Source organism: Mya arenaria, chromosome 12, assembly GCF_026914265.1.
Source record: "Mya arenaria isolate MELC-2E11 chromosome 12, ASM2691426v1".
In the NCBI taxonomy this organism is placed as follows: Eukaryota; Metazoa; Mollusca; class Bivalvia; order Myida; family Myidae; genus Mya; species Mya arenaria.
The window spans coordinates 53,903,279-53,924,172 of NC_069133.1; the positions used below are offsets into that span (position 1 = coordinate 53,903,279).

The following is a 20,894-nucleotide window of genomic DNA, read 5'->3' on the forward strand; positions in this document are numbered from 1 at the left end:
GGTTGTATAAGGTAGGTCAATGATGTATGATGTAAGTGGTAGCATAGGTTGAGGTGGCATGAGGTAGGCTGAGGTTGTATAAGGTAGGTCAATGATGTATAATGCAAGTGGTAGTGTAGGTTGAGGTGGCATGAGGTAGGCTGAGGTTGTATAAGGTAGGTCAATGTTGTATAATGTAAGTGGTAGCGTAGGTTGAGGTGGCATGAGGTAGGCTGAGGTTGTATAAGGAAGGTCAATGATGTATAAAGTAAGTGGTAGTGTAGGTTGAGGTGGTATGAGGTAGGCTGAGGTTGTATAAGGTAGGTCAATGTTGTATGATGTAAGTGGTAGCGTAGGTTGAGGTGGCATGAGGTAGGCTGAGGTTGTATAAGGTAGGTCAATGTTGTATGATGTATTAGGTAGGTCAATGTTGTACACTGTAAAAGTGGAAGTGTAGGTTGAGGTGGTTTGTATTCTTATGCTGCCAGAAACTCTCTGAGTGGGAATTAAACTCACACCTCCTATGCAGTTAAAAGGCTTACTACCACATTAATACATTATGCAACACATTATGATGCTTTTTATTACCTGTGTAATAAGCACACACAATATAAGATGCATGTATTGATATTAACTATTTGTAAGACTGTCAGTCTGTACCATGGACCACATGCAAATTACAAAATTTCAGTCCATTAAATACTACTTATCTACCTTCTCCTAATCTTGGCTGAACACTAGGCAAGCATGTTTATTCTTCTAAAAAAAACTTAAATGCAGGGCTTGCTTGTTGCGCTTATCTTACTGATGTAGAAAAGTCATAGATGGACATTTAAAGGGGCTGTCTCACGTATGATAAAATAGCGAAAGAAAAAGAAAATTGTCAAAAACTGACATAAACTTGGCATCAATGTGTACAATGCATTGAAACTTACTAACTGAAGTACCACATAGTTTAGAATTTATTTAAGTTTAGCAGTTATTTTGTATTTTTTCATTAAAAAATATTACTTGGTATGTCTACCAGGTAAAATTCATTCCTAATGTGTGATTGGCTAGTCGGTGTTATCACGTGTTATTACCGAGGTAGGTGCATAGCTTAATTATGTTACCCGATTAGTATAAGCCTTTGTATCTCAGTGAATAAGACACTGGACTTCAATTTTGGCAATACGGGTTCGAATCCGGTCTCCCGACACAATTTTTTTTTACATTTTGGTACTTTTTTTACAATTATGATATCAAAGCGTAACACATTCTATTAGATAATTGTTCTGAAATTCGTTACAGAAAAAAATCTTTTTTTGGTGCCAATCTGTGACACAGTCCCTTTAACATCTGTGACCTCTTCGATCTGCAAACTAGCTTTGTCGAAACAATCATTGTCACACATCTGCACTTAATAATAAAGCTATATAACTATACTGCTAATATACCTATACTGCTAATGATCATACAGGTGATAAAAGAATGCCTAAAGAAAGTTTATTGATATTATTTTAATTACCTTTTATTGTTGTAGAAAGTTTATATTTTTGTCAATAATGACATCTGTTTAATAGAGTATACATTGATTTCATACATGTAGTGATATTGTTTGAATTTACACGCGGAACACACAATCTAGTACATGTATAAATCTGCTTAAAGGCAAAACATATGTCTTGCATCAATAACATGAAATGTTCAGTAAAACCGCACAGCAGTATCCCTGTGACTTGTAATGTCATCAAGTGTAAATATTGTAAATATCTCACAACATCCAACTTATTTTAATCATGTTTTAAGGAACACTTCTGAAGAAACTTATATATATTTTACATAGTTAAGCTATGATTTTGACTATAATCTTGTGTATATACAACTATTATTAAACTGATCAACTATTAGCATCAAAACGACGACACATCAAATAAAATTTAAGGAAATACATAACACGCTATGTGCATTTTAACGATAAATCAAAAGTACTAATAAACATTAAATATAATGTAGCCATTTTATTGTGATAATGTTTTCTTGATAAGAAACATATCGAGCGAAGATGCTGCATGCCAACATGTTTTGGTAACAATTAGAAGCAAATGTTTCCCTGATGTATCAAGGAATGCTAATTACAACTTTACAAACTGGTAACAATATTTCCATTTATACAATCAATAAGGCTTCAGCATTAACAGACGATGCTTAAAATTTATGTCTCACATGAAACGAAAATTATAATCACAATGTGTGAGTATTTTTTTTGCTTGTTTTTAAAGTAGCAGAAATTAGACTGTTGGCAGAATTTCTCCATTTTCAACAGGGGAATTAAAATTCCAACACACGAACATTAGGCAACTGCCAGAAGAGCATGCCTGGGGGTTCCATAATTTCTTGGAGAACAGCATGGAAGAGAGAGAGTATGGTATTTACATTAAGAAAAATTCCTTGAATGACTGGAATGTACTAACTGCAAGTCTACAAGAAACAAACTGTCAAGTCTGGCACTCAGACAATGGACAATGGTGATCTAGGTAATGATTCTTTGATAGATTATAATAGCTGGTGCAATGATACATAAATGCATTATTGCCAGAATACTATTGTATATGTAATGCTTCGTTATGTACCTATGTTTTTTGCCATAATTATGCACTATTTACAAACATTCTAAAAGGTCTGATACAAAATAGGTCAAATGAAATTCCTTGCATGGCATTGTAAAAAGAAAAATAATGCATTTCTTTGTTGGAATGGCCTACAGGATACAGGTTACAGACACTTTATTCCTTACATTAACTTCAAATTAGCGTTAAAAATGTTAAGAATCAATCATCCAAGTGCAACAACAAAATTACGTAACAAAATTGTGTAACAAGAAGTCTCAAGGGGAGGAATGTCATTGGCATGGATCAGAAAAAATAGGAATCTTTGCCCCCCCCCCCTCCCCATTAGGAATCTGACATATGCAAGCAATGCAAACAATCAATGTCATAATTACACTGTAACAATGGCATTTTATGCATGCTGCCATTATTACAGATTTATCCCAGTACAACCACTTGACTCATAAGTACAGGGAGCTGCTAGTAATTACTGTAATGATTTCTGTGAGGCAGTGGTATAAAACAACAGCACTGTGGATAGGACTTTAAGTTCAGGGTGAATTGGAATTAAATCAGTTGATCAAGATTCAGCCAAGTTAATTTTGCATTATGGTTGTTATAAGACATCAAGCTGTTAGGGATCAAAGTGCTGAAAGCACTGATGAACTAGGGCTTCATTCAGGGGAATGTTGACAACCATGTTCTAAGCATTGAAAAAATCGGCTCACATCACAAGGGGTCACTGTTTAATGGGCTAGCTTAAACTTTAGACTAAAACTGCTTGCAAGCTGCAAAGGTAATTTGAAAAATCTAGTTAAGTGTGTGTAGAGTGGGGGGGGGGGGGGGGGGGGGCTAAAGCGTTAAATCAGATAACGTCATAGTTCTTTTGAATTTCTCAAAGTCGTTAAATAAGACTTGTACAAATTAATTTACGTGGTTGGCACACATACTTCTTTAATTTGATCAAATCTTTTTATATCAAAGGCCTGTTATTTGCAGTTTCAGAGAAGATTTTCAATGATGTAATCACAAAATACATTAACCCATATTCCGCTCCGGTGCAATACGGCCATATACCGCTCTTGTGACGTCCGTCATAACAAGTATGTTGCGCAATATTAAATTGACGTCATTAAACCAATGAGTCCATCCTTAAAATGAAATTTATTATGCAAAGATGTGGCTTCTAAGTGATCTAATCAGTATTAAATGTATGTAATAAAAGGGTTATTAGTACTGCGTTTTGATCCGGATATGGCGGAATGTCATATTTGATTCTGGTAGTTTTTTGTAGATTTTGATTTTACTCGGCTTGTGCCTTGTGAAATCCGAATCTGCAAAAATCTACTTGAGTCGAATACAACCTCCTGGATCAAAACACAGTACTTATAACCCTATTATGTACAAAACCTGTTACCCCGTGGACAGAGCATCTTTAACACACAGGGCCATTGTAACTTTGAACAATCATTGTAAAAGACAACTACATACATGTACAAGATGCTTAAGGAAGTAGTTTGGAAAAATTAAGAATTATTTTCTCCGTCATAGTTTGTATGCATTAGATAACTCAATAAATGCAGCAGTTGGCCATTTGTATTGTCCTCTGTCACTGTCCTGAGAGCTCCCTATCTCAATAGATGCAAAAGGTTGTAGGTTCATGATTCTCCTGGTCCAATATGTCATACAGAAAGAAGATGTTGAATGTAGAATCAAGAAGCTTTCTTTTCAGGCACTCCGAATTGAATATTACTGTAACATTTGGAGTGCCAAGAATTTGTTGGATTCCTAGGCAACAAGTATCAGGTGTTGCAGTACATTTGGCAAATACTTTTCATCCGTCCTTCTAAATCTAAAAAAGCTTTCATTTCGCAAAAGTAGTTCATATAACTATATTAAGGTTGCTAAATCATAGTTTGAATAATTCTGAAAACTAGATGTGCCTTTAATTGCAGCAATTTGAACTCCAACTCATAATGTCAATTAAGCTGGTTATGCAATACTGCAGTTCCTTGGTGTGGGGATTGCTTTATTTACTTAAATAAACAAACAGTTCTTGCGTTGAAAAGTACAATGTATAAACATGTATTTTTCTTGCCCTGACTCCATCCAAGCCTTAAATCTTAGATCAACATGTACTTGGGGCTATGTGTAATATCAATGAGAACTATAAATTATGTTCAATTTAGTGCCACTTATGATATTTCATTCCACATACATAAACACTAACATGCTCTTTAAAACCAATATCCTATGTTATGATAAAACCATTGCCAAGTTGGTAATTTGAAAAGACAAGAAATTATATCTGGTCAGGGTTTGACATAGTCTTTCTAGACAGCTGGACTTGTTTTGCAGTTACTTTGAAAATCTTCAAAAGCTAAACTGAACAAGACTGGAGCAAAGAACTCACAATACCAAAAGGGGTTTTAAAGACTTACGAGATCATTCTCACATCACCTTTACCATTAGTTCTTATCTACAAACTTAAGTCAACATAATAATTAATGTTTTACATAAATATTGCAATGAATAAAACATATTGCAATAAGTGCCAATGACATAGCAATCAAGTATGATCACTATAGGCCTAAACATGAGATTTCAACATTTTCCTGATAAACAATAAATAATGTTACTTAACCATTTTCTCATTTTTTCCACAAGCTGAAAAAATGGTCTCTTTTTGAATACTTCACATATTTCATGGCTTTCATCATTCAAACTAACATTTCGCTTGTTATTTCAATATCCATTGATTGTGTAAACATTCATAAATGATGGTTAAAATTAACATTCATGCTAATCATGCCTACCAAAAGCACCTGACTGACCAATCAGTATCCAATTTTGGAAGGGCTTATTGGTGGTTCATTGAAATCAACCATGACCTCCCACAATCTGCACTGATCAACAGTAGTTAATGAATTGTTTCAATTGTTCTTATTTTCATAAACTTAGAAAACAACTGCAGTGAATAAAATTTATTCCTCATCACTGAGAGAAAGTTTAGAAAAATAAACGAAGCTGAGTTACATCTAGTAGGATATCAAATCCTACAAATGTATTCATCATTTTATATAACAGTATTTAGTAAATGTTAAATTTTTTGAAAGTCTACAAAGTTTCATTTTTTTGTATATCAAAGAACATTTGTGTGTATCATTTTGATGATAGTTTGTGATTCGTTTAATTTCATTCTTGTTTCATTTAGTGTTCAATCCCGAGCTTTCTTGTTCAATTTAAGTGCAAGAAAAGTCACTTAATTATGATCTGAATAAATTCATTATAATGTAAGGTTACATAAAGGATATATTGTGCTTTTTAAAAAAATAACATTTTTTCATCTGTTTAAAATTATGTCAAATGTAGTGCATTGAAATTTTATTACGGTATGAGGAGCTGCACTCTCATTTTGACAACTTTTTTATTTTTTGTCTTGGAACGAGCCAATTTTTGCGAAAATCCATGAAAACCAGTTATATAAGACTGCTGACCAAAATTTAGATGGCAGATTTTTATATTAAAGTTAAAAAATTGATGTTTTAAGCATTATTCTTAAACTGTTAGTAACGGTTTAAGCCATAAAACATTAATTTTCGAACGGAAATATGACAATTAAACTACGAGCTGATTGTTTGTCAGCAATCTGATATCATTGATGTTTACGCAAAAAATTGCTCTTTCCAAGACAAAAACAAGTTGTAAAAACGGTAAATCTGTGAGAGGGTAGCTTTAAACTATGACAGGAATAATTCAAGGGAATGATTTTTTGTGATTTCTAGCATTAAAATTGTCTGAATCGCATGAAAATTTATAATGTAAGGTATTCTCACATTGGTCACACTTTTTGAACTTTGTGCTGTCTTTTTTTGTTTGTCTCAAATTAATACAGCACTGGCTTCACTTGCTGTTTATGAAAGGGACTGTACACCAGATTGGCACCAAAAAAGTTTTTTTCCTGTAACGAATCTAAGGACACTTTTTTAATAAAATATTTTACTCTTTGATATCGTTATTGTAAATAAAATACCAAAATGAAAAAAAATGCAGTGAAGTGTCGTATCCACTTTGCTATGAAGACTTACTTTTACTGGGAGGAATTTTCCAGATATATACTTAACTCGCTAATATCATGTAATAACATCAACGGCAGATCACGCATAAGGAATGAATTCTACTCGGTAGACATACCTAGTAATCTTTTTTTAATGGAAAAACACGAAATAACTGCTATTAATAAAATTAAAATCATTTGTAAACTATGGGGATCATCAGTTAGTAAGTTTCAATGCATTAATTGTACACATCGATACCAAGTTTATGTCAATTTTCTACAATTTTCTTTCATTTTTTGCTTTTTCATCATTAACCGAGTACAGACTTTTAAACTGTACCTTATAATGTCTGTGACTTATCAAATAATTAATAGTAATGGTCTACAACCAAGATTTTGTTGTAATTATCCAGGTTTCAAACTGAATTGTGTTGGCGATTGGAAGGGTAATCTTGAAAACTCACTTATAATTTTTACAAATAACATTCACCCTGCAAGTTACTCATATTTGGATGATACATAAAGATTTGCTTAGTCATTTATGTATACTTGCATTTATTGATAAAGAATACCTTTTTCAAATCTTTGATTTAGATTGCAAAGTATAACTTATATAAATAAATATATAGTCTTAACTTTATCTGAATACACAAGCTAATGCATCAGTCAATTGTAACCATGCCCCCCGCCCCCCGGTCCCGGAATAGCGGGCACTTTTACTTTCGGTCCAGCAAACCCCAGCTAAAATCCCTGCCCTGCGGAGATAATCTGATGGTAAAGTCCCCACCAAATGCCCCGCACCCAAGGGACATTAGGTTAAGCCCAATCCACACTGTATTTTCCGGGAAGACCTGGCACTGCGGGGCCACCTGAAAGGTAAAAACATGGCCCATTTCGCTGGCTATCCCCGGTATACACCCGGATGTAAGAGCTGTGGTTACAATTGACTGGTGCATAGTGATCCATAGTGATCCAATCTCATGCCAAGATGATTTCTGGTCTGACATCGCGAGGTTAGTTATTCTTAAGCATAAAAAAGCCTGGACAGCATTTGAGAAAGACTGTAGTGATGTTAAATCTTCATTACTTTACTATTCCACAACATTGGGTGATAAGGGAACTTTAATGAATATTTTGATATTAATTTTGTTCCCTAAACGCCACAAGTCAACTGATTAATTAATACAAATTCAATTCTATCTCCTCTATATTCGGCACTGCATTGTTAAATAAAACTCAAAAGTTACACTTGTAAATTATTTAACCAAATACATTTCCTTCAAATATTTCACAAATTTATATTGATCTATCAACAACAATGCATCACCATACAGTACTGTATCTCTGACTGATTTTTGATTTTCATTCTTGGCTAGAAAACAAAAAGTGAGCACAAAGCGTCTTCAGAAAAAGAATTTGTAAAGTATGCAACAGTCAATTGTAACCACGCCCCTCCCCCGACTTTCCGTCCAGCCAATCCCCGGTAAAATCCCTGCCCTGCGAGAACGAACTGGTGGTAAAATCACGTGAATAACCCTGCAACCCGGGGATCTAAGGTAAGAGCAATTCCCTGATATATTTTGAGGGAAGACAAAACCACCGCAATCACCGGGCATGAGGACACTAGTTCTGGCTTCCATAACTTTAATGTTGATATTCATTTTTTTTGATGTTTACAACACGTCAAAAAAGGTAATATATAATGTGTTCGCTGAAGTTCTTTAGCTACGAGAACACCCGAAAGGTAAAAACACAGCCCTTTTCCCCCCGGTATATCTCCGAGGGGGCGGTGGTAACAATTGACTGGTGTATTATAAGAGAGGAAATCAAAATTGAGCATGCAAGATTGTTTTATCAATGGCGATGGTTTATCACAATGTCATGTACTAACACTGAGAGTGGCTCCAAGACTTTTCTATGCACATAGGTAAACAATCATCTTATTCACAGATGCTGTGCACATATACATTTGGCTTCATTTAGAATGAAACTTCATAAATAAGTATGCGCATATTTGATATTTTTTTATCTCCATTTTGCAAAATTGAAATCACATGATTTTTTCAATCGAACTTGTATTGCTTGAAAATTGACGTGTAAAATTAAAAATGCTGCCGGTAAAATGAAAATAAATTGGTTTGATGGTGGTAATCATTCAATGGCGGCTTTATTGGTAAATTTCCTCAATAAAACACTATGAAATTCACATCATTAGCATCCTGAAGTAGTGATAACATACATGTCTGAATCATTCGGCCACTCTGATCTGTAAATTTGAGGTCAATAAGTAGACTGGTACCCTGATTTACTTTTCCTCAAAAATATAAAGTTATACAGGTACGCGGCATATGGTTTTTAGTTAACAATAATAGTATTTGAACAATAAATACAAAAAAAAATCATGTTGTATTTAAAAAAAGTGCTAAGTGCCATGCGATGATTAGTTAAAAAAACTTTGTATCGAAAAGAAAATATCACGGAAACATGCAAATTATGTCGGAAAAAAGAACAGGGACCGACATCGGAATACCAACATTGTATACAAAGGATAACAATACTTTTTTTAAACCAACTTTCCTGGTTGTTTTCTACTTAGACCGCACGTTTTATTCGCTTTACGTATGAATTCACAAGACATTTCGAATGCGCGACGCGCAACGCGGTTAGCTGATAGTAGTTTCTTTTCGAACAAAAGAGAAAGAGGGTACCAGTCTAATACAGAGCATTGAACGGAAAAATTTCGATGCATACTTTTCCTATATGTTCATATTATTGAATTGTTAGGAGAACTATTTTTATTGGATGTTTTCATTGTAATCAGTTCTGATACAACTTCGATTATTCAAATTCGCTTACAGCAATCTAATCAAAATACAGCGTATGAATGCATTACGTCAGTGAACCCCCAGATGCGGCTTGAGAATGCAGATAGCGTTTTTATGGCTATGAACTAGGCCAGAAGTGCCCTAGTCCAAAAACTAGCAACCTACAACCTAGTATGAGACATGTTAGCCAAATAAAATCCTATGTTCTTAACAGTTAAACAGGTTTTCAGTGGTCGAAACTAACACAAGTCCATAAGACAGTTTACCAGTGCAGGGCTTACTAGCTTGTGTTAATTTGCTCATATTCTGAATTTTATATAGCAGGGCTTGTTCAAAAGCTATCTAGGGGTTTTACAGTGTGTTTTAAAAAAAAGACAAAAAGAGTGATAGTTTCATAGTTATTTAGTGTTTGAATTGAAAAGTTGTCCAATGGGATAGCAGTATTTGGGTTACATTTAACCCTTTAGCACATAGAAAAGTGGCCAGATTACACCTCCCAGTCAATAGCCATCTTACTGATAAGCAGTCCTTATCTGCATAGGTACTTTTCTGGATATTTGAAAATGAGAAAATGAATACAGCAGTATGACCTTAAAATCAATGTTACTCCAAATAATTGTGTCCAAATCTTTTTTATGTGAATTCATTTTTTATAGATAATTAAATTATCTAATAAATGGTGTCAATGATGAAATATTAAATTATTTTATTTCAGCTGTGAATGTATTTTCAAGATGGATTTGTAACATTTCTTTGAAATGTCATAATTGCATTAAATCAAAGGGTAATAAAATGCTGGGATCGATCTAATTTTTATTACCCCTATCATAAAAAAGACCCATCTGGATTAAAAAGCCGACAATTTATGTTCTTGTGTATTAATACACAGAAATATGTCAGGAATATCCGGTGTCATCCAGCTGAGAGATCCAGTCCAAGGTGTCTGTTTAACTTTATTACCCCCTCATAAAATTGTTTACAAAAAAAGAAAGCCGATAAATGATTTTCCGGTATGAATAAAAAGATCTAGATCAAACAAAACGCTTGCACATGACCTATTTTACAGCCAAAACTATGATGGACATTATATAAGCTTCACAGAAAATTTACCCATCATTTTCTCATTTACTAATTGTTTCTTTTGTTTGTAAACAAAATATTACCTTTAAGTAAATATAATCTCAATTGATTTTAATGGTAAACTGAACTGACGTAATATATTTAATGATTTACGCATCAATGAATTTGGGGGAAATTCCATACAGTACTTAGCTCGTGGTCTTATTACGTCACAATGGGATATCACACCTGCGATTGGGAGTATAAACACCTTCTCAATTTAGCAGACGATATTTTCAAGGGTAAATCAATACACAAAAGGTTAAACTTTAATTTTATAAACATCCGGGATATTGTTTACAAAAAGAAAGATGCAAAATTGAAATATTGAAATGACCCTATTGAAATATGCGAGCCATGCGTTTACATCCAGTAATGGATACGGTCGGCCAAATGCGTATACATCTGGTAATGAGCTATGTCGGCCAATCTCGTATACATGCGCTAAAGGGTTAAATTGATAATCAGGAGTTTTTTTGTTTTTTTGTCATCAGGTCAAACAGTAGAAATAAACAGAGGCTGGCCAGTAGACAATATTTCAACTTGAACACTAAGCTGGTTTAAGGATTTACCAAAATCAAATGGTTATGCGACTGTGTCATACAAAATAGATTAAAGCACATACACACATAACCGAACAAGGCCTCAGATCAACATTTTCTTGGTCCAATGTTTGTTGTGGATGCTATTTCTGGAATAATTATACTGTACAGCATGCCTCTCTGTGTTATTTCTCTAAAAGTATTCTTCACTCCTCACTGTGTTTGCTTGGGCATTTCCAAAGTTAATAAAAACAACAAGATATCCTTCGTAAACAACAAAAAAAAATTTTAACCAAAAGATATGATAACCAACATAACTTATTACAATATGTAAAATTTAACTAAAGAACCTTTTCGATATTATGTACAATTATGGCGATGATTGCCTGCTTATGCGGCACGAAATCAACAAAAATGAAAATGTCACTTTTCCTGAACAGAACTCATTGACACTGACAACTTCAAATATGTATGCATCAAACAAAATGTGACCTAAGTGAAGATTGTTTATTAATTACATTATTGCAGACCTGAGGTTGATAATATCAATTGAACTTGCCAGTTCAAATCACTTATTAAACACTACTATGACTAAATGGTCTTACAGAAATGAGCCTAAACTTCTGTCCTGTAAGTCAGTGTTACGTTTATGTTGAGCAGCCAGGAGTAGCTCTAATGAACAGTCACATTATGTCTCTGCAATTATGCCCCAAAACCCAAGGAAACTAAACCTATTACTGGTGCCAATGACCATTTTGTGATATATAAATAAAGTTGTAGCATCTTGAACTTTAAAATCATGTACACCTGCATTACCTGCTCTGAGTGGGCGTGGCACACCACCAACAAAGATGGTTTTTCTTGGATCAAGGGGCTGAGACCCATCCATCACAAAGTCTGAGTCGCTGAGATTCCAGGGACGGATCTGTACCTGCAAATACAATAAACATGTCTCTAAAGCAGTGTTTGAATGTTTGACAATGCTATTTGGATTGATCCAAATTGTTTTTTTGAGCATCAAATTATTTTGATTAACATATATCATAACAAGACGCCATTGCGGCAACGCCACATTAAAGCCAGATTTTTATTTGACGATGAAATTTTGCAAACCGAGGATTTGAGCATTTTTATTTGACGATGAAATTTTGCAAACCGAGGATTTGAGCTAGTGACCTAGTATTTTTAAACAAAATAATTAGCTGAAATAGAATTGCGGTTCCTGTACACTGCACTCCCTCTCATTATGATCTATCACTGTATGAAGTTTTATTACATACCATCTAATAGTTTTCAAGTTATGCTCCGGACAAGAAAAAGTAACAAAGGGCACTACTATGAAATAAGCTGAAATAGAATTGCGGTTCCTGTACACTGCACTCCCTCTCATTATGATCTATCACTATATGAAGTTTTATTAAATCCCATCCTATAGTTTTTAAGTTATGCTCCAAACAAGAAAGAAGTAACAAAGGGCAGTAACTCTGTAATAAGCTGAAATAGAGTTATGTTTCTTGTGCACTTCACTTCCTCTCATTGTGCTTTACCATTGTATGAAGTTTTAATAAATTCCATCTAGTAGTTTGCAAGTTTATGTCTGGAAAAAAAAATGACAGCAAAAAAACAAATAAAGGGCAATAACTCATTAGCTTAGGTAGAGTTATGGTTCTTGAACACTGCACTTCCTCTCACTGTGCTTTAACATTGTATGAAGTTCCAATGAATTCCATCCAGTACTTTTCAAGTTATACTCTGGAAAAAAAAGTAACAAGGGGCAATAACTCAGTAATAAGCAAGATTAGAGTTATGGTTATTGTACACTGCACTTCGTCTCACTGTGCTTTACCATTGTATGAAGTTCCAATGAATTCCATCCAGTACTTTTCAAGTTATACTCCAGAAAAAAAAGTAACAAGGGGCAATAACTCAGTAATAAGCAAGAATAGAGTTATGGTTATTGTACACTGCACTTCGTCTCACTGTGCTTTACTATTGTATGAAGTTCCAATGAATTCCATCCAGTACTTTTCAAGTTATACTCCGGACAAAAAAAGTAACAAGGGGCAATAACTCAGTAATAAGCAAGAATAGAGTTATGGTTATTGTACACTGCACTTCCTCTCATTATGCTCTACCATGGTATGAAGTTTGATTACCATTGGATAAAGACTCTTGATTTTATTACATAAAATGAAAACTTTAATGCAAAATTGTTAACGCATGCCCACCAGCCCAACCGCCCGCACGCCCAGCTTTCGCCATTCTATAACCTGTTATTTTTCAATGTAAATCCAGCTAAAAATACAATGTAGGAATTTTTCATCAATGTATATCTTAAAGATCAGGTTTTGAATAAAGGAAAAATGCCTCCTGTTAAAAACACTGTGGTCTTTCATTGCCAAGTTTTGCCTTTGATTTAAGGGGAAATGAAAAACGAAATCATAGGTTCTATATCATTATTTCGGCGCAACAATAGCCATATTTGTTATAATTTTTTAAAGAAAAATAGGTAAAGAAAGGATTCAGACGTCATGCTTCTAAGTGTGTCAATTACGTCTTTGCAAATAAGTGAACAAAATCCTGCAAACTTGGGCTAGTATGAGTTGATATGTAACAGCTTGATTGACAAACAGACATAAAGGAACTAAAATATTGGTCATACTAATTGGACTTCCTATCAATATGCAACTTGTCTATGTACACATGTTAGGCACTTACAAAGCACTGCATAGGTTTGATGACATTCAAGGCAGCTTAAAATGAGTTTAAGGTTTAAAATGTACTTTACACAAATCTATTCTTTGCTAATCCTTCTGATTGACAGGTTAAAACAAACAATCAACTGAATAAGTAAAATTCCTCAAATAATTGTTTGTCTTGGTATGTGTTCTTTTAACACAAGATAATTTCCCAGAGAAGAAAACATTACCTGAATTCCCCCCCCCCCAAAAAAAAAAACCCACATCATTAAAAGTCTAGCCAACAATATTCATACAAGGGTCATAAGGTACATAAAGAACCCAGTGCAGAACAGACAAACATTTCCAATAATACAGTGCATGACATGGCCAAGGGTCTGTAAACAAGAGCACCGCAATCGGAAGCCAACGCTCAACTATTTTTTTACTTGATAAAGGGACATTTAAAAACTCAAAAATTCTAACAACTGATAATTGTCAAACCTGGGGTCTGTTTGAGTAAGAAGGATGCATGCCAAAGCAGGGTAAATACCCATTAGCTTGATATTCCAGGGACCGGCAAAAATACTTCCGAGAATCGCAAATATCGATTCAAGCAAGAATGCTTGCTGAATGTTCATTTTTTTTTATACATTAAATTAAGACATGTCTACCTTGTTTGAAACGTTATCTTTGCAGCTGAAGAGTATTTATTGGACCCAAGTTGTACTGTTCGCAGCATGACACATTCTATACTATGACAATACCATTTGATTTTTTATAACTTATTCAAGCAATAAAATATAACAATATAAACACATACATACGAAAACAATAAATATGCCATACAGCGAATAACATATAAACATACCTCATAAAATATAAAGACAGCATGAAACGTTTTAATATAAAGACAGCACATTTATTTAATTCCAGTCACTTCACCGCCCTCGCTAGCTTGTGCTCAGGCTATATGCCACCTGTGAGGAACCTGACTCTTTATTTGGTCTTTAATTTCAACCAAGTTGAAAGCATATTCTGTGGAATGCCGAAGACGTCTACAATTTCTTTTTTGAATTTTCCTCTACTCTCAAAAGCCACCATTAGTAACATGTGTTTTAAATTTCATGAACTTATTTTCAAAGTTTCCTTTAACAACGATGGCAATACAAAGGGTATGACAACTAGATTTTTTTCTTCGAAGAAAAGAGAATCTAATACATATAATATAGCCAATGACACAAATTCTTCATATTCTTCACATAACACTTGTGAAGTCTTTATATTCATTGAACATCAATGCTCTTACTTATTTACAATGAATAGAGCTACATAGTTTATGACACCACAGCCATGGCCTTGACTTTGAAGACAGACAAGCTTGATTATCAGAAAACTTACTGGTTTGTTTTTCATGGTTGGGCTGGACACACACCAGTACAGTTTGTCTTCATCCACAATGCAGGCTTCTATCAGATTTTGCACAGATATCTCTTCTTGAAACAGCAGAAAGGAGTAACCTGAAAATGTAAATGAAAATAAAAGAATCTGCAGCAGAGGTGTTCACTTATTTTAGGCTCTTAGGTACACCAAATACAGGATTTTTGGCACAAAGTTGGAAGCTTCAATTTGGAAAAAAACACTTCATTCACAATCACAATGAAATATGTCAATAAATAAATTTTGCCAAAACTTGGTTTAAACAATATATATTTTACACCGACTGTGAAGAAGGTTATGTAACTAATACGAAGTCACTCTCGTTGGCATGATGTTCCGCAAGAGTGTGGTCTTGTGTTGTGGGGGAAACAGGAATACTCGGAGAAAAAACATTTGTCTGACTTGGTGACCACAAAGCAAACTCCCATGCACCAAGGCTGGGAATCGGAACTGGGTCGCCTTGGTGAGAAAATAGTGCCCTAACCAAACACCCTTGCCAAAATTACGTCATTAATCAATTATGCGACACTTTTATCACCTATCAATTGAGTTATTATAAATGTCAGAAAGTAGATGCTTGGCCTCTACATGTCCAGTTATCGAAATCAGACATTAAGAAGGACTTACACTTTTAATTAAACTCTTGGCATGAAGTTTTTTCAAAAAGCCCTGCTATATAAACTTTAGAATTTCAGCAGGGTACACTGCATTGCTTAGGTGAGAACGTTTTGTGAAGAAAAATTCAAATTTATTAAAAATCATTCAGTTGCTGTATTAATAGTAATGATTTCTAATATTTATAACATGTTCATCCTCTACCTGTTTTACAAGAGATGTGCATCATTCTAACAGGTTATTTCTCTGTTGACAAATCTGTAAAAAGTGCAGGGTTCTCAATAATTTATGGTTGAACTGTCAAAATACTTAAGTAGCTGACTAGCTACTACTTGCTCTACTTATTCACTTATTTTTCCAAATTTGAACCAGCCATATTGCTATTTGAGCCGTCCATTTTGGCCACGAGCCAGTTCTTATTGAGAACACTGAAAATGTTGTCAATTGTTTTGTTGCTAAGGCAGAGAACTTTACCGTAATTCACCTAAGAGTTCGGACACTCTAAATATTCGGACACCCACAATTATTTTCCAAAATAATTTATTTTGCGTACCTAATTTTCGGACACCCAAAGGACTTCAATCATAACTTTCACAGTTACCAAGTTTCACAGACGAAGATTATTGATTTTTATCTTTACACTGCCTGGCTAGATTACCTAACCGTATACACCACTGTGACAAGTTAATTAGTTACTACCCATCCTAAACGATTTATTGCCTGTTGAAAAGGAAGTGTGATATATTTATTGGAGGATTAAAGAAACAACAAGGGCAATCAAGGGATTAAGAAAACATAGACATGACATGTTTGTAAAACGATCTGCCAATAAACTTTCAAACTTGTACCTCACTTATAGACTGTAAGAATCAATAATCGTACAGTTATACATTAATCCTGCATAGCAATGTCCATGCTCTCCACGAGATCCTCGTGGGTATAACTGTAAGTTATGTGACGTCACACAGTGTGACTCTTTGATCTGAAGCCGATAGAATGTGTTTATTCAGTTCAATGCATGTACAAAATGGTGTTTTAATTAACTTGATGAAGGATTTACACTTATAGGCGTAATAAATAACTTTATGACCATTGATTACTACGGATAAATTAATAAATGGTAAAATGCAAACATGAAGAAAAAAAGGCAGGTTAAACAAACATGTAAATAAAATGTAAAAATGGTAATTTTCTATGTATTCGGACAGCGAAAAAAATAATTATTTTAAGGTGTCCGAACTCTTAGGTGAATTACGGTATGTTGTTAGCAGAGACATCAGCAATGTGATTGAATAATTGAATTGACCATTTCAAGTACACTGGAAGAGCAAATCAAAGTTGATGTATTTGCTGATCCTGCAAACCATTCACAAAATAAAACAAAAACTTAATGGCACCTATAACAAATAATTTCTCTGAAATTCAAAACTCATTTGTTATCTTCACTCCTTTAATGGAAAAAATTGTTTTTCTCCTCAAAGATTTCTGTAAGTGCATAATCTCTTTCATCTGCCACCGCCATATATCACCAGAAATATTATCAATTGCAAGGAATCAATTATATCTCTAAGAGCAAGCTCCTCCAGGGACCCCATGCCAAATAAGTCACGTTCTTAATTGCTCTGGATTGTTAGCTTGTATTTGCTATACTTTTTATCTTGCCAATGGGACATTGCTAGAGTTTTATGATAAACAAGTTATACAACAAGATGGGCCAACTGTTCAGAACATCATTAAAGTTATCAACGTGATTAACATCTTGGTTAACATTTTCATGTGAAATATTTGATGATGTGCTCAAATATTCAAATATAAACAAGTACAACTGAAAGTTGTCTCAAATCTTTTTAGAAATATGGCAGATTCATTAAACTTTCATTCAACTTGATGTTTACAATATATTGTTAACTTTTACAAATTTCTGAACAATCTGCCCAGAATGTGCCTAATTCTAATGTTGAAGGCTTAAGGCTTGACAGGAACATGTTCTTACTGTCTCAGATACCATTTGGTACATTTAGTTGAATATTAATACAGAACTGAATAGGGGTTGAAACAACTTCAGAAGAAAGTATGTTTTGATGTTTTGCATTTACTCTTTTTTCAACCATTGACATTCAGAATGACTGTTGTTTTTTCAGTGAAAAGGACAAAACTAGCATGCAAACAAAAATATTATAATACAACTTGTCTTTAAGTTGCTATCCTAACCTCCTCCAAAATAAGAACACATGGGTCTTTAAAAAAGAAAAACATGAGTCTTCAAAAAAAGAAAAACATGAGTCTTCAAAAAAAGAAAAAAAGAAATAAGACAGTCTCAATGCAGCTTTCTATTTGTAACTCTGCATACATTATGGCAGTCAAATCACCCCCTAGTGTCTGACATTCAATTTGTTGGGAAATAAACCCCCTAAATTGAGCTTTCACTTCAGACAAGACTTCTAGAAATGAATGACAAAAATTCTTGGAGGAGAAGGCAACTATTTCCTCAACTGAAAGTGATTATTGCATCATTTGCCAAACCAATCAATAGTCAAAGGATAGAAGCCATTACTAAACTACAAAGACAGAAATCTGTTGATTGTGCTGCACATGATTTTACGACAATTGATTTTTCTTACTGCCATATGTTACCCAAGACAGCATGATTTAAAATATTAATAAGCAAATAGTCAAGAGAATAATAAAAAGGACAGGAAAACAGAACTGTTATGCTAAATTGAACATTAATGCTCAATTTGTTCCAGTCAAAGGACCACAATCATCTGACTTTGATACCAAATGTTCATTCCTTTTTGGAAAACTTCCTACAGTATGTTTAAAAACATTGCATAATCTTGGCTGATATTTTCTGCAGTACAGACAGTTCCTGACAACATCCCTAGAGGTTGATCTTTATTTCAAGGAAATGTAATTTCATAGACATAATACTACATTTTAGATGCTAAAACCTCATTATTTTGACACAGAGACAAACAAGATGATAAAACTATATTTATATTAATATCAGACAATGCACAAAACTGGCACTAGCCGGTAATACTGACACTGGGAAAATGTTTTATGACCTAGTTCAAAATCAAGATTTCAGAAAGCAGAATTTAATTGAAAGATATCTACCTTATTCATCCAAGCCTTATTTTGATGACTGGCCATTTAAAGCTTGTGTATAACTTAACTCTAAAACAAATTATATTCATGTACATAATTTGAGGACAAATATTCCAGTAAACAACTGATGAGCTCTTTGATTGCATAATAGAGAGAACGACTTGTCAGCTATATCATAAATATTGAGTGAGTCAAACAACCATATAGAAAACTGGATAATTCACATTTGATACACCCTATACATCAGTGGTATCAGTTCATAATCAATTGACTAAAAGAACCTGTTCTATAGGAAGTCCTTCCTAAACAGGAAATACATTTCTAAACCTTCTGAGTTCTGGAAACCATCACAATCAATCAATACATGCTGAAATGACAAAACAGCTCAACCCAAAACCACAGGCAATATCTATTCCATGTCATGCAAGGACAATAGGAGAGAACTGAAGAAATTCAAGCTAATATGCAAATGCTACAGCGAAACAATTTCAATTTGGTTTCGTCCAATTGTTGTAATTTAATAAGCCCTGGCATGGCGAATGGATCAAATATAATTATCCACTTGTTTATAACAATATACATCAACTGAATTAACTTAGTATTTTTGCAGTTCAACAGTCTGAGAACCACTATTGCAAGAATCTCAATCATACAATTCAGTCTTCCCACAATGTGCCGGTTCACATGACATGTCTGGCAAATTTTGTAAGGGTCTGGCAGATCTTTCGTAAATGACTGACAGATCATTGGCATAATTTGAGATGACTATATAAAAAAGGTTCCTAAAAGCGAAATGAATGTGAAACTTTTGCCTTTTCGTTGTTTATTTTCCTTATTGTTAGTTAGTTGATCCCATCCTAGACGGCATTTTAGAACAACTGATTTAATTGATTCTTGGTTTGCAACAAGACCCAGTCAAAATTGTCAACACTCAATTGCTTTGGCTTCAATGTCACAGTCATTGAAATTAGACTTTTGGATGAACAAGCCCGAATTCTTATACTATTGTTTGGCATCAAATTTTTTAACAAGTCCTGCCATATAAAATTCTGAAATTGAGCAAGCCCGGAAGACATTTACCAGTGTAGGGCTTGCAGGCTCAGAAAACCAGTTTATATTCAATATTTTACTTTTATTGTAAACTATATAATAACATGTTTGTTCAGACAGGCAAACATTTTTTTGGACAGACTAAAAGTTCCAACTTGCCTGTCGGTGGCAAAGCAGACATTGAACAATTTCGTGAAGACTGCAAAGCAAAATCTTTGAGATAGGTTGCATCAGCAAATACATTTACATCAAAAATGCATAAATATATTAAGTACACACATAGCACAGCCATTAAAACAGTTTGAACTTTGGAATATAAACTGTTGAGCTAATGATGAGAAGATATTATCATACAAATATTTGTATTTTCCACCAGTTTCACTTGGGGGTAATTTATATTGATTTTCTATACAAATTCCGTGCCAGCCTGAAGATTAGAAAATTATTTGAAATCTGCTTTTCCTGAAACCACAATCAAGAAGTATAACAGTGCAACATGGGGTGATTAAATGCTGATTCTTTCACTGACAACTCTAGGTGGATGTGCACACAAATTGTACTCACTGACACAAGTCATGTTGTCTGAGTACCTTTATTGCTCTGAGAGTAATCACTAACTGAGAAGAATTTTAATCACTTGAATTACTGAATCATTGATTTCCTAGTATTGGTTCATTAAGTTCAATATGCCTTCACTTTGTTTCAATATTAGTCAAAGAAACTTAGTTTTCAGTGTGTAATTAGAAGAAATAAACCTAATAGTAATAAATAGGCTTAATTCATGAATAGTTTTAATCATTATTAATGTCATGAACAAGCATCCCCCTGGTATTCACCATCCCCCTAGGTATGCACACCCCCTGAGTGATCAAAATTAACACTAGCCTTCT

At 34.0% G+C, this 20,894-nt stretch overlaps 1 protein-coding gene across 1 annotated transcript in view; it reads right to left on the reverse strand.

Annotated features, from left to right (window-relative positions):
* LOC128211407 (cytoplasmic polyadenylation element-binding protein 2-like) overlaps positions 1-20,894 on the reverse strand; it is a 44,532-nt gene that overhangs the window by 13,538 nt on the left and 10,100 nt on the right. Inside the window, exons 5-6 of the mRNA XM_052916162.1 lie at positions 15,190-15,308; positions 11,927-12,041 (exon numbers count right to left, since the gene is read on the reverse strand). Of these exons, the coding sequence (XP_052772122.1) occupies positions 11,927-12,041; positions 15,190-15,308 (234 nt within the window). The remainder of the gene's footprint in view (positions 1-11,926; positions 12,042-15,189; positions 15,309-20,894) is intronic.